Below are 13,710 nucleotides of genomic sequence, written 5' to 3' on the forward strand. Positions count from 1 at the left end.
ATAAAAAATTCAGTACTCAACTTGCATTCATTGATCTTCCCAGTTTATCCTGAATATTTTTTGAAAGACACAGAATATTCACAAGTTTGCTTGGTGTTTCAGGTTTGTAATCACTATTCAAAGCTCTCTGTGTTTCAGTAGAATGTTCTTGCTGGGACATCCTCTGCTGTTTTATGATCTGCCTACCTTCCTTTTCTGATGCTGTAAAGTGCTCTAATGCCAGGCTTCTGTGCTGGCACTTCACTTGGTGTTCATGGCCTCTTTAGCATCGGGTGAGACATGCTGAGGGCACAGGTCATAGCCTCAGTTGGTTCTGGCCTACATGCAGCTCATTGGACCAGGTTACAGAGATGTGTACTATCCACGTATAACTGGAGGGGTGGGAAAAAAAGCCCATCTGTTATAAGGGCAGATGTTTTTTCTTTTATTCTCCATATGCAGTGAAATACTACTAGGGGGAAAAAAAATTGAGGAGTCTGCTTTTGTTCTATATATCAGTATGAATATATCAGTTAAAACTGAACAAAAAAAGAACAGTCACATTTATGTGCTCCTATAATCCGTGCTTTGAAGTGCTGTGGGGAATTTTATTCTCATGGTGCTTTTCTGCCTGGACGTTCTGTATATGTTGAAATAAATGGGGAGTTGCCCAGAAAAACACTCTTATTTTTTGTATGATGTTTTCAATGGTACAGATTTAAGACTTTTTTTTTTTTTTTTTAGAATTGCAGGATTAAAATCAAATTGGCATTAAGAGTTATGTAAAATGTATTAGCCTGTAATTTCCTGGGATTTATGTTCTACTCATTTGTTATAACTAGGTCTCTTCTTGCAAATAAAGAGGACTTACTGTGGTTGAACCAACCTCGCAGTGAAGTTCTGGATGAAATAAGCATTTGTCAGAGATCAGGTTTTGAGAGGATCTTTAAGAACCGTGTGGAAAAATTTTGTTTCAGCTGTTAAATAGTTTGCATTTATTGTAGAGCTGTCTGTAGTCTGAGACAGATGTCCAGAGAGGTTCTGAAATCAGAAGAATTTCCTTAGACATTCTATTTCAAAATGTTCTGTACCACATTTTCTGGAGCCCCCTCTGAAGATGTCACAGATGCTGATGTCATTGGATGCCTGAGGCCACTGTACTGTCAAGTACTTCCTAATGATGAGCTTTATATGCCTCTCTCATCTTCACTTATTGAGCTGTCTACACCTGACGGGGAAAGTGCATGTGTTTTGATGGGAAAAATTTTGTTGGATATAAATATGGCAGTTCTAGAAGAAGACATTTCTTTCCAGAGTTCTTTTATCCCTCGTGGGAATCTAAGGTCTAAGCCTGATGGTAAGAATAACTTTAATCTAGAGGAATTTACTGTGATCTCTGGTGTGAATGTTAATATCAAAGAATTCGGTATCCATCCTTAATTTGAGCTCAGCTGAATAAAATTTCATTTTGCAAATGGATGCTGCTTTGCACTTGTTAGAACCAGTTCCATTCAGAACCAGTTCCATTTAGTTTTGAGTTTTACATGGATAAAGGTACATTTTCAAGGGCTAAACAAGGACTGAGTTGAAAAGGATATAAAACAGTGGCAAGCAGTGTTCAGTGCAAGGGTATGTATTTCTTCTTGAATGTCAGTATAGCCTTTGAAAAACTACAAATATAATTGTCTTAGGGAGAAGGTTTGATATTGGTAAATAAAGTGAATATGAATTCCTGTAGTATTTTTTTTCTTTTTGAATTTAAATGAAATTTAAACCCTAATTTTGCAGTTTATCCTGCAGGTTTACTTAACCTAACGTGAAGTTCTGGCTTGATAATATTTAACAGTCAGTCAAGTTAGTGCAAACTTTAAGTGTAATTTTTACAACAAAGTGGTGCATAGATATGAGTGGTCAGTTAGTAGTTTTGCATTCTGTCAGAGGACAGCTGCCTACATCAGAGTCTCTCTCAAAGCATTTCTGCATAGCAGAAAAGATTAGAGAAATTTTGTTCTGCATTTCACATGCAATTTCACAAACTTGTCCTCTAAGACTGCCAGGGGAATGTAGGAGTTGTCATATGCTTTAAAATGAGTTTTGTCTAACCCAGTATCTTGTTTCTGTTTGTGTTTCATAGTCTGGCTATTACTAGATGCTTCCCCTTGAAGTGTTACGTTGCAAATGTCAGATAATTTATCTGTCATATTGTCTGCTTCTTTTCAGGCTGTGAAAGCAGCTTGTTGGTCTTTCTGGAATGCCTAGGATAACTGAATAATCCATATAAAACACGCTTACACAAAAATAATATCAAACTAAGGTTCTGATTCTCTTAACTCTGTGGGGTGTTCTTCTATCATGCCCAGTAAAGCTGGATGTGTGAATCGTGTTCTCGTTGATTGGCTAACCAGTACTGACTCACTGGTATGCTTTTCAAACTGGCCCTGGCCAAACTGCTCTTAGATAGACTTGCTTGGTTTCATCTGTGGAAGAATGAGATTATTTATTCTTTTAGTAGGTTTCTTTGAATATACACATATATGCACATACACACACATGAAAAAGGAATAGATTGCCCCATAGTGTTTAATTCTCACTTATGTAAGAAAAGTTACCTTCTGTAAAAAAAACTGTGGAAAATGCCCTAGGGGTGTTTATATGCTGTTATTCCAAAAGTAACACAATACTGGAACGTTAAAATTGGCTGAGTGTTTGTTTACTTTGTTTCTGATGTTGCTTTTGCTATCATGAGCTTTGTTTCTCATCTGAGACTTTGATTATTTTACAAACCCATCAAAGAATAAGAAATCCTGTATAGCTCTGTCATTCCTGTCATACCTTTGAAGATGACAATGTTCCCACCTGATGCTTAATAAGCAAAGATAAAAAGCATGTACTGTGTTTCCAGGGGAATTGCACACTGAGTATTGCTGTTTGTGGCATACACTTTTTCAAATCTTGTCTGGGACGATGGTAGTTATGTTGGCACAGTGCATGGCTGTAACTTAATCCCTCATTTCAAGCGTTCTATGCATGTGTGAAAACCCTTTAATTTAGAATTAATTTATTTGCCAATTTTGCAGGAATTAAATTCTAGCTTAAGAAATTTTCTGCCATTGCTCTGCTCTAGGAACACCCTTTTTATCTTCAGCAAATGGCATTGTTGGTCATGATTCTACATCCAGAACCCAGTCAGATGCATGTAACACATACAGCTGTGGGTGCAGTACGAGCATCTAGCCACACGTATGCACAAAAATGTGTTCTTAATTAGAAGTTAAATATGGCTTTATTGAAACAGTAGTAAAAGTCCTGCTCTTTGTCTTCACAGGTCCAAATCTACCAATGGCAACTGTTGATATCAAAAACCCAGAAATTACAACTAACAGATTTTACACTCCGCAAGTCAACAATATTTCATATACCAAAGAAAAGAAGAAAGGAAAAACTAAAAAGAGAAGATTGACAAAGGCAGATATTGGAACACCATCTAACTTCCAGTAAGGACTTATTTTGGAGGTTTTGTCACTTATGCATGCGAATATGCAGGACTTACATGTGTGACTGTTACCTGTAACCTGAACTTCAGTGAATGCTAACTGGCATTCTGTGGGATTTAAAAGCAAGTTAACTTAAACACATGGAGTTCATCTGCAATAAAAAGTAACTTACTGTCTTAAAGTAACTTGATTAAGCTATATTAAGATGGCTTGCTTAAGTGGTCAGCTCAGAGTAGATTCCTATTTCTTTCAACTTCAACAGTTGACTCTTAAACTCATTATTCCTACAGCTGTGCACTCTTAGCTGTTCTGTGTCAAACAAAATACACGCATAGGTCCTTACTTTCCATAACTGCAGAAGTGGCATTAGCTGTATGATACCTGACTTTGTAAGCTTGGGTATATGGGTTCACACCCCATGTCTTGTGATGAAAGCATGCTGTGTGTATATGCTTTTTTAGGAACAGGTTGTTTTTTCTAGTATTTCATAGATATCTTTGTTCTTCTAGAATAGTTATCTGTTGTTCTAAGCTTCATTTTGAAAGTTGGTTTGGTCAGTTTACTGAGTTAACTGTTGTTGTTCTTAAATTATAATTTAAGCTTCTGCCTTTTAAAGTAAGTGCATTTATTTTGTGTATTTTCTTTGCTGTGCTAAAGCAAGCAACAGCAATTTGAAAAGCTTGAGTTAGTCCAGGAGTGACAGCCTTGATGAAGTGTTGGAAAACCAGTGTGAGGTTTATATGCCAAATGAACATCTTGTTTTTTCAAGCCATTATCTTGCACTGCTTCCACTGACATGCTTTTCCAGGATAAAATTCCATATAAGTAATGCCAGTATTAACAGTTACAGTAATGTTTTTGTAGTGTGTTGAGAGACTCCTGTTACATAGTGGACAGAAGCAAAAGGAGAGAAGCTAAAATGCATCCCTGTTCAGATTGTGCTTAAACAATTCAGACCTCGACCATCTTTCTTCCTGTCATGAGTGTTGAAGTCCTGCATCTGTTAATGTCACTTACTACTGAAAAACGAAGAATGAGAAAGAGTGAGACATAAGGAAATGTGAACAGAGATTGGTAGCTGGTCACTGTTGTGGCTGTACTGATGCAGACTTCAGCATGTGCAGATGGATTGTAGTTAATGATCTGTATTAGTTTCACTTAGCTCTGATGAGAATTCGTGGAAGGCTTGTGCAGGAGTGAAGACAAACAGGATTTGATGCTTTTGTTTATGTTTGTTGGGTTCTGACAATGGTGGAGCACTTCATGTGCATTCGTGAAATATTAAAGCAGTCATAGAAAAGCTGAGAATAAGATGATAAAATATTTAATGAAGTTCAAACAAAAGATAAATTGTATTTTATGCCAGTATTTGTCTACAGGATAACATTAAGTGTAATTTCAAATTTTATGCGGTAAACCTGCGAAAAAGAAGCTTGGAAGTCTCTTGTTCCATGTTAAGTCTAGCTCAGTTTTGGATAACATGCACCAAAGTGCCATCATGCTATGTTAAATACTTGTAATTGCTGCTATTTTGCAGATATGTATGAATTAACTCTTGGTGGTGTTCAGGGAATAAACCATTAGAATAAGTTGTTTGCAACTCGAGCTGTGATACTGGTGAAGACCAACATTCACTACTGCTCTTGGCAGGATGAAGTTGCAGTCAGCAGATAAAATGATTGAATTGCTTCTGCTAGTCAGATGTGGACATGCAGTGTTTTGAGAAACAAGCAAAACAATGAAATTATGCTTATGCTTAATGTTAGTATAGCTTGATACCCACTCTTTAGGTATTTATAAGCAGTGATGACATCTCTTTTTGTCTTCTCCAGACTGAGCAGGCCCAGATCTCTCAGCCTTTCCTCAAAAGGGAAATGCTCCAGACCTCTAATATTTTGCCACAGTAAAACTAGCAGAGGAATCTAGTTTTCCACTTTATAAAAGTGGAGAATAAAATAAAATAAAGGAAGCTTTATTCTCTTCTCCACTATGGTGCTAAAGAGTTAAAAATACTTAGTGTCTTAAGAGGCTGAAGATAGAAACTAGTAATAATGCAGTTAATTGAGTGTCCTGTTTATCTTAGATAACAAGGTCCTTTTTACTCTGATTAAGTGGACTTTTCTGCTTTTTTTTTTCTTTTTTTTCAGACACATTGGACATGTTGGTTGGGATCCAAACACAGGTTTTGATGTAAGTAATCTTAGTGTGTTGTTCAAGCTACTGAGTGATGGAAGGCTGTAAGGGCTTTGTAATGCAAATTGTGGAGATAGGCATCAAATAATTTAACTGCACATCAAAATAATTACACTTCTGTAATAAGGCACTCCAAAAATGCCTCCTATTTATTTCCATGGAAACTACAAGACATGCAAAGAACACAATACTGTTACAGGTTTTTTTCCTCACTACAAGGATGTTTTAGAAACTTCTCTGTCAAGCTCCTAAATGTATCTGACTTGCAGGTGAACAACTTGGACCCAGAACTGAAAAACTTGTTTGATCTATGTGGAATTTCAGAGGCTCAACTGAAAGACAAAGAAACTTCCAAGGCCATATATGATTTCATTGAAAAAACAGGAGGTGTGGAGGCAGTTAAAAATGAACTGCGCAGACAAGGTAGGCTTTCTTTTATTTCCATGCAAAACTTTGTATGGTGTTTTTTACCCTAGGGACTTAAATAGAAGCTGTTGATTAGAAACTTGATTATTTTTTTTTTTCTTTGAACTTTGTATTGCCTCAGATGTATTGGGTTTCGTGTTTCTTTAAGCCATACTCCATGTAAAAATGTCCGTGTGTGACCCACGAGAGTACTTTCTCCTTAAGGGTAGGAGTGGTACCTATGTCACCTAAATAATGGCTTGTAACAGTGACTGCATGCGTGCTTCAGACTGCAAAAGTTGCACGTTTGTTTATAATTTTGATCTTCATAAATTTAAACTTCAGAAGCAATATTCTTGTTGTCAGTTATAGTAGAAGTACATGAGAGGTGTGTGTGGTGCCAAGCATGTCTGCCCTGCCAGCACCGCAAAAGAGAGAGACCTGTTATAAGGTAAAACGTGTAAGCTTTTGAGCAGGAGGATCTGATTTCACTTTCTGACACAAGGAAATTCTGAAATAAGCTTTTTCTTTCCTAGTCTTCATATGTGGTCTCAGCTGATGCATTATCTACTACAGTATAACAAGTTAATCTGAATATTAGGCTGTCAGTATAGAAGTTATAAATACTTGCCTACAACACTTCTCAGGAAAAACAGAAAATGGAATAATAATGCCATTGAAATGATAGCAGTCTGGATAAATAATTTGCATAGCAGAATAGTTAAAAGTTCAGGGTACAGTGACTTTGTTACATTTATTTCTAGGGCCTCCACGTTGGAGTGGTATGTACTTGAGCTGGAATCTGAGTATATGCTTTGAAATATTCATGCTGCTGTGTGATTTCTTTCCTGGATGAGAAACGTTAATCCGCATCTTTTTTACTGCAGTGCTATAAATTATGATCACAATGTTGTACATAAATTGCAAGCAAAATTTCAATTACAATCTTTTTCAGCAACAAATCTTCAGTTTCTTTATACAATCTTAACTCTATTAAATTAATTCTATTAAAATATGTACAAAGTTCTTGATCCCAACCTGCTCATCTTGAGATTCGATTGAGAGGACTTGGCTTGGAGTCTTGTAACTAGCTTGAAATACTTCTAAAATGCCATTTTTGTTGTGTCTATTCAGGTTATGTCCACTTGCATGTATACAACTGAAAGAAATGCTGACTCATCTTTAACATGCATGATAATAATCTGCCTCTGTGCTTTTTGATAGAGGTAGATAAAAATACTCCAGTGGTTTTATCTGATTACATAATAGGTAGACTTGGCTGACGTTTGAAGTGTTTTTTTCTCAACTGAAACACATTTTCCTATTTCACTGCAAGAATTTCTGTGCTTAACTACTCACGCCACCAGGATGCTGTGCAGAGAGTTGCTGACACTTTGTTCTGCTGAGATAGAACTTTCTCTAGTTCTGATATTGATTGTTTGGTTTGGATTTTCTGGGGGCAGTGCTGTCAGCAGAAGATTTTACAGACTTCCATGTTAACAGCCATGTAGCATTTATAAAAACTAAGTTGTTCTGTTTTGCTTCTCTCATCTGTTTAGGGGGAAGGGAGAGAGGATGAGGTCATGGTGCTCCCTCCTTGCTACTCCTCCCTCTTCACTTCAGTTGAGTCCAGGCAAGCCTTCAGAAAACAAAGCAAAACTTCCTGTGGAACTGTGTTTCCACGACTGGGAGGTGGCATATTGCTTTAGATGTGATGTAAGCGAGATCTTTTGCCACAGGAAAACTTGAGCTGTGAATTCAAAATCTGCAGGCACCACAGGCTGAAGCATGGCTGTGTTGCGCATCGTTTGTGAGTTGCAGAGAAACTCTCTGTATTGCTTGCAGAGTAAGTTGTGTTTGAAAATACTGCCCTCCGATGGCCAGAAAGAAAGCTACAGTCAGGATAACAAAAAAGGGGAAGGCAGTATCTTTTGTTTATTTTGTTTTTAAATCAAGAACGTTGGCAGTATTTCTCTTGTATAATACATACAGTTCGAGAGGAGATTTTTCTCCTTGCTGTGTCTTTTTTTAGGGGATGGGAAGCATAGAGAAGTTTGTGGAATTTGGGACATAATGTGTGAATTTAGAGTGGATAAGTCTGTGAGATGAGCAGGGAAGGAGGGATGAGCACTAAGGCACCAGTGCCTCGCACTCCTTCAAAATTCCCTTTTTGGGCCTTTGCTCTCTGTACTGCAATGCAGGCAGGCTGTTCTGTTCTCTGAGCATGTAACAGAACAGAAGAAGTAAAGAAGCATCATCTAAGGATAATACCCTTTTATGCTATCAGGCATATAAAATCAAATGAGAACTTCTTAATAATCCAGGTGCTGTCTTATGACGCAGTGGTAATGGGCAGCAACCACAACTTACATTACCACAATGGTAACGTGGTAATGACTTGATGGAAGAGGAAATAAAGCTGTTATTTAAAATGCCATTAGCAAAGCAAGCACATTTGAAGGGCGCATGATATAGAAGTGATGCTCTGTGTTGAAGTAGCCCTGCATTACTTTCTAAAGTCCCTTCCACAAAGATGTTGTTGAAACTAATTTTGAATAAAGGGACGAAGAGTTTATTTACAGAGGTTTTGAACTTTTGGGAGGGAGTGGGAGGATTTCATATCATTCACTCATATTTTTCAAGCCTAGGGCTCACAGCATCTGCTATTGGCAAATAAAGATTGAGCAAAAGTATATTTGCCACTGGTTGCCAGTTTTTTCAAGGTCGGTTTGTCCATGTGCCCAGAATTCTCATACAGTTAGAGAACTATAAAAAAGATCGTTCTCAGATGATAGTTCGGTAGTTTAAAATGTAAAAAAAATGTCTCTAAAGAGCCATCATGTTACATTACTTCATTGCTACAAAGCAAGAGAAACTCACATTGTTAGGATAGTATTACTAAATGAGTATTAGATCATTTAGTTACTTTGCTCTTAAAAATAGGCTTATTTGCCACCCTGTAGATGGTGGCAGAAAAGAAGATAACTCTCAGTAGTTGTAAAGGTACCTTTGTTATGGTGAAGCAGTCAATGGAGAGCTTTGCAATAGCTTCTCTATCCTGTTGCCTGCAAGAGGAAACTGCTTCATTAAATTGAAGTTTTGCCCTGACCTGTCACCTTGAACTTGAAATGCTGTATCAACAGTACTGCCTCGCTGTTTGTCTTTGTAGAGGCTGCCACGTGGTGCTTAAGGATATGAAGGCATGCTGTTAAACATAGTAATGCAGTATGTTCATCTTTGTGTCCCACCTATTCCTAATTGTAGTGCATTCATATTTTTTAATGCTTCATCTTCCAGTAGCAGAAACTTTGCATCTTATTCCCTAATCAAATAATGAATTGTTTGTAAAGTGGAAATCCTGTATTCCTTTTAAGTGTGTTTTATAAAACCCGCTCCCCTTGCCTTCTGTCCTCAACGTTATCTCACAGTGTTTTGAGTTTTTTTCTACATCCTTTAGTGGGGAATTGAAACCCTGACTTTCAAGTGCACTTGTACCGTGAAGGATATTCCTAGCATAGTACCAAACGAAAATGAATGACCTGGATAGTATAGTGACTTCAGTCTTTTTCTGTACTGCACTTGCTCCCTGCAGTGTTACTGCTTTTACAAGAGTTTACAAAATAAATGACAGAGATGAGCTGTATTCAACTTAATTTGGATTCATATAAGCACAGCTTATATTCAGTGATCTTCAGCATAATCCAGGGTTGGTAAAACTTGTATGTGCACAGAGATCCTTGCAAAAACCAAGTCAAACCCTTTTTTCCTTCTTTTGCCAGTCTCTGGAGGACTTGAGAATACTAAGTAACGCAATTGTTAAATTATCTTCTGTTTCAGCTCCACCACCGCCGCCGCCGTGCAGAGGAGGACCCCCTCCGCCGCCACCACCACCTCCCCACAGCTCGGGCCCTCCTCCTCCCCCTGCTAGAGGCCGAGGGGCACCACCTCCACCTCCCTCAAGAGCCCCGATAACGGCACCTCCGCCCCCGCCTCCATCTAGACTAGGTGCCACCGTGCCCCCGCCTCCCCCCAACAGGATGTATCCTCCTCCACCACCGGTGCATTCATCCTCTGCGCCACCCGGTCCTCCTCCACCACCGCCACCACCGGTCAGCGGGTCGTCTGCTCCCCCACCGCCACCTCCTCCTCCGCCGCCTCCTGGTCCTCCTCCACCGCCAGGCCTTCCTTCAGAGGTCGATCACCAGCTTCCAGTTCCTGCAGGAAACAAAGCGGCGCTCTTAGATCAAATCAGAGAAGGAGCCCAGTTAAAGAAAGTAGAACAGAACAGTCGACCGGTGTCTTGCTCAGGAAGAGATGCGTTGTTAGACCAGATAAGACAGGGGATACAGCTCAAATCTGTAAGTAAACGTTTCTCATTTAAGCCCCCCGGGACTTGCAGATGGCTGCAGTATTGCAATATGAATAATGACTTCTGGCCGTTTTTGAAATGATGCTTGAAACATCATTTCTACTGTATAAATGATTAGAAAGTGAATTTACTATGAATGAGTAACTGATGCATGAAATTATTCTTGTTTAGAAATTTCCCACTTTTTAGTAAAGCTTGAGGCATACAGTAATGTTTGATGCCACAGTGTCATGGCTGTGAAGAACTTTTTGCAGGAACTGTCAAAGATTGGTGATGTCATGAATACTTCAGTCAAATCTACACATCTACAGAGGATGAGTTAGGCAGTAACAGTACTGGAAGGCAAACACTAGATGTTGTTTTTGTAGTACTTCAATACTGACTAACTAAACATAGTGTGGTAAAAGAATGTAATTAAACTTCATATTTCGAGGTGCATTTTTAACTTATAAAATAAATTGTAGTTTCAGTCTTCTTTGTGGCTGATAGTGAACTCATTGATTTTATAAGGTTTTTTGAGAAGCACACAGATTCTGTTTTGCTAATAGTATCAATCTAACGAGTCTCTTCTTCCAAGGTATCTGATGGCCAAGAGAGTGCACCACCTACACCTGCACCCACCTCAGGAATTGTGGGTGCATTAATGGAAGTTATGCAGAAAAGGAGCAAAGCCATTCATTCTTCAGGTAAGTCTGATGGAATTCTTCTCACTTCTGGGCATCAGGTTTTTAAGTGTTAACATCTCTACTGAAGACCAAATTTGGGGAAAAGGTATGGGTTTCCAGCATGCAGTTAATTACAGAATGCTCTAGGCAGACCACTGCTGAGTGCTTTGTGCTACTTTCAGTTACTGGTGTATAGTAGCCTTCACTTACATTGACTTTAAAATTACTAATCAAAGTTAGGGTCCTATATAAAAAAAAATTTTTACAACTGAAGTTCTTTTGGAGTTACCTGAAATACTTTTCCAAAATGTTTTGAAAAGGTTTCTCACAATGTGTTTGTAGAAGCCAGGGCTGTTTAAGAAAGTTACACTTAAAACTGTGGCTTGCTGTGTGCTTCGGATGCCACCTGCTGGGTAACAAGCAGATAACTCATGTCACTTGACCAGTCAGTCCCATTCTAGTACTGAATCACTTTTTCAATCTTTAGTGCTTGGAAAACATAAGGCTGGAAGATGATTTGCACTTCTTGTAATACCAGTTTGTAGTAAATGCAGTTCAGTAGCTGCGGTGCAGCCATTGAGGGGCATCTCTTCCCGTTGAACTTTGCTACATGTTTTTCTTTCAGAGGTGGCATTAGTACCAGATCTACCCTTGCAGTCTGTGTACCATTTGACCATTAAATGTAGTTTAGTGGTTTGGTGCCCAGTGTTGTAATCTGCATGGGTTCTTCACGCTAATTAAATCCTGGAAAGGTGCTACATACACCATTTCCTGGAAGGGAAAATGCTCTTGCCAAACAAATCACTTTATATCATTAAAAATTTGCAGCATGCAAAAACTATGAATGGAAGGCTGGATAAAGGTAACAAATCTGACGTTGAAGTTGAAGTTGTGCATTACACAATTTAGAATATTCCAGTCACCACAACAGTCCTAAGCTCACAGAAATGTTTTTATCTGCTTGTACAGTAGACAGATGATATCCTGTTACAGAAGAACCCTGAGATAGCGGTTCTTAGGTTCTAGAAATTAATCTGTCTTAAGTTTAAAATTCAATCTGGAACAAGCTGGCTGGCTCTTGCATTCTCTGAAAAGGAGTAATAGAGTGTGCAGTGAAAATTTGACTATTTCCTCTTACATCCCAAAACAATATTTTTTTCCTACAGAAAGGATAAACGTTTAACTTTCATCCATTATCAGTCTAAACTGAATGCCACGTCTAGCAACCTTGAAATATTATATTAGCAAATGTCTTGACCTCCTCAAACTGCTTGTTCTTTTGTCAGAAGGCTTTGGGAACAGTCAATAGCACTTTGTAATGAGAATTTGATGCATGCAAGCATCTTGTTTTTCCTGTTTTTCAGATGAAGATGAGGATGAAGATGATGAAGAAGACTTTGAAGATGATGATGAATGGGATGATTGATCATATATTATATTATATATATATTTTTTAAGGTGAATGATATACTAAACACTACTTTCTGTCTATGGATTCTGTAAAATTATTATGTAAATGTTCTACCAATTTGCTGTATATTTTTGTTGCCTTTTGCTTTTTTATTAATCTGTGCAATACCTCATTTAATCTGTAAAGGTTTGTCATAATCCTCTACAAAGCTACTCCCTGTTAATGTGTGCAAGTTTACACCTGAATGATCATGTACATGTGAATACTTTCCATTCCATCAGTAAGGGAGTTTAAATGTAACATGTGAGACTGACAAAAACCTTAATGTAATTTAGTTATAATGCAAGAAGGAAAACACTATTTTCATACCCTACTTTTTCTGTATCTAAATTTTCTTATTAAAACCTAGTATAGCACTATGTTCTTTAAGTGATGCAGCTCTTAGTTTATTTAGCCCCTTCATTTCAAATGCAATGCTACTTGAATGTTGAGGCTGTTTTAATACTATTGCATGGTTTCAGATACATCACAACGTTGCAGTTCAAATCTTAGCAGTATACTTTTTGTAAAACAGAATCACCACAATGCACAGCTAGTTGTGAAGATTGCCTTGCCATAACTGTAGCAATACTGACTGCTGTTGAATAGCAGGAGTAGTTGAATGCTTTAATTAGGGAACTCTCCATCAGAATTAAACAGGATGGCTTTATGTTGTGATACAGGCATCTTGGATGCAGACCGGTTCAGTCCTTTTTTTTCCTAGTTCTTGACTTTTCAGAATGAAGAAATGCAGATTACTGGGGGCTGTACTGAAGGCTCGCAATTGCTACAGTTTGATTTATTTTTAAAATCATTTTTATGTGGTTTTCAAGCTGAAGGGCTGCGTTTAATGCTTGCTTCAATAATGTTTAATTACTTTTAAAAATTTGTAGGGCATTGGTGTACTAATAAAGTAAACATAAGCGGGATTACTTTGCGGTCTTTGTGTTATGGTACATGGCAAATACTGAAACACCAGTCCTACATGCAAGAAGTTGGAAAGCCATTAACTCACAGCATACGGTTTGACGGCATACTGGAACTTCATGGCAGTATTCTGTTTTCATACGATGGCTTTAAGACCAAGGGTTGTGGTGAAAGTCAAGACCCCTACTCACAGGAGTTGTGTTTGAATAAGTGGACAAAAATGGGATT

The 13,710-nt window shown here is 38.1% G+C and overlaps 1 protein-coding gene across 2 annotated transcripts in view; it reads left to right on the forward strand.

The window, feature by feature from the left end:
* Positions 1-13,488, forward strand: part of WASL (WASP like actin nucleation promoting factor) — a 48,085-nt gene extending 34,597 nt beyond the window's left edge. Inside the window, exons 6-12 of one of the 2 annotated variants that reach the window (XM_042872457.1) lie at positions 3,305-3,473; positions 5,621-5,663; positions 5,936-6,089; positions 6,836-6,853; positions 9,909-10,429; positions 11,018-11,126; positions 12,470-13,488. In XM_042872457.1, coding sequence (XP_042728391.1) covers positions 3,305-3,473; positions 5,621-5,663; positions 5,936-6,089; positions 6,836-6,853; positions 9,909-10,429; positions 11,018-11,126; positions 12,470-12,531 — 1,076 coding nt within the window. In that variant the 3' untranslated portion in view covers positions 12,532-13,488. The remainder of the gene's footprint in view (positions 1-3,304; positions 3,474-5,620; positions 5,664-5,935; positions 6,090-6,835; positions 6,854-9,908; positions 10,430-11,017; positions 11,127-12,469) is intronic. The other variant, XM_042872458.1, reaches the window with a different exon arrangement.
* Positions 13,489-13,710: the final 222 nt, after the last annotated feature.

Source organism: Lagopus leucura, unplaced genomic scaffold, assembly GCF_019238085.1.
Source record: "Lagopus leucura isolate 7727_CA_CO unplaced genomic scaffold, USGS_WTPT01 Super-Scaffold_100008, whole genome shotgun sequence".
Taxonomy (NCBI): domain Eukaryota; kingdom Metazoa; phylum Chordata; class Aves; order Galliformes; family Phasianidae; genus Lagopus; species Lagopus leucura.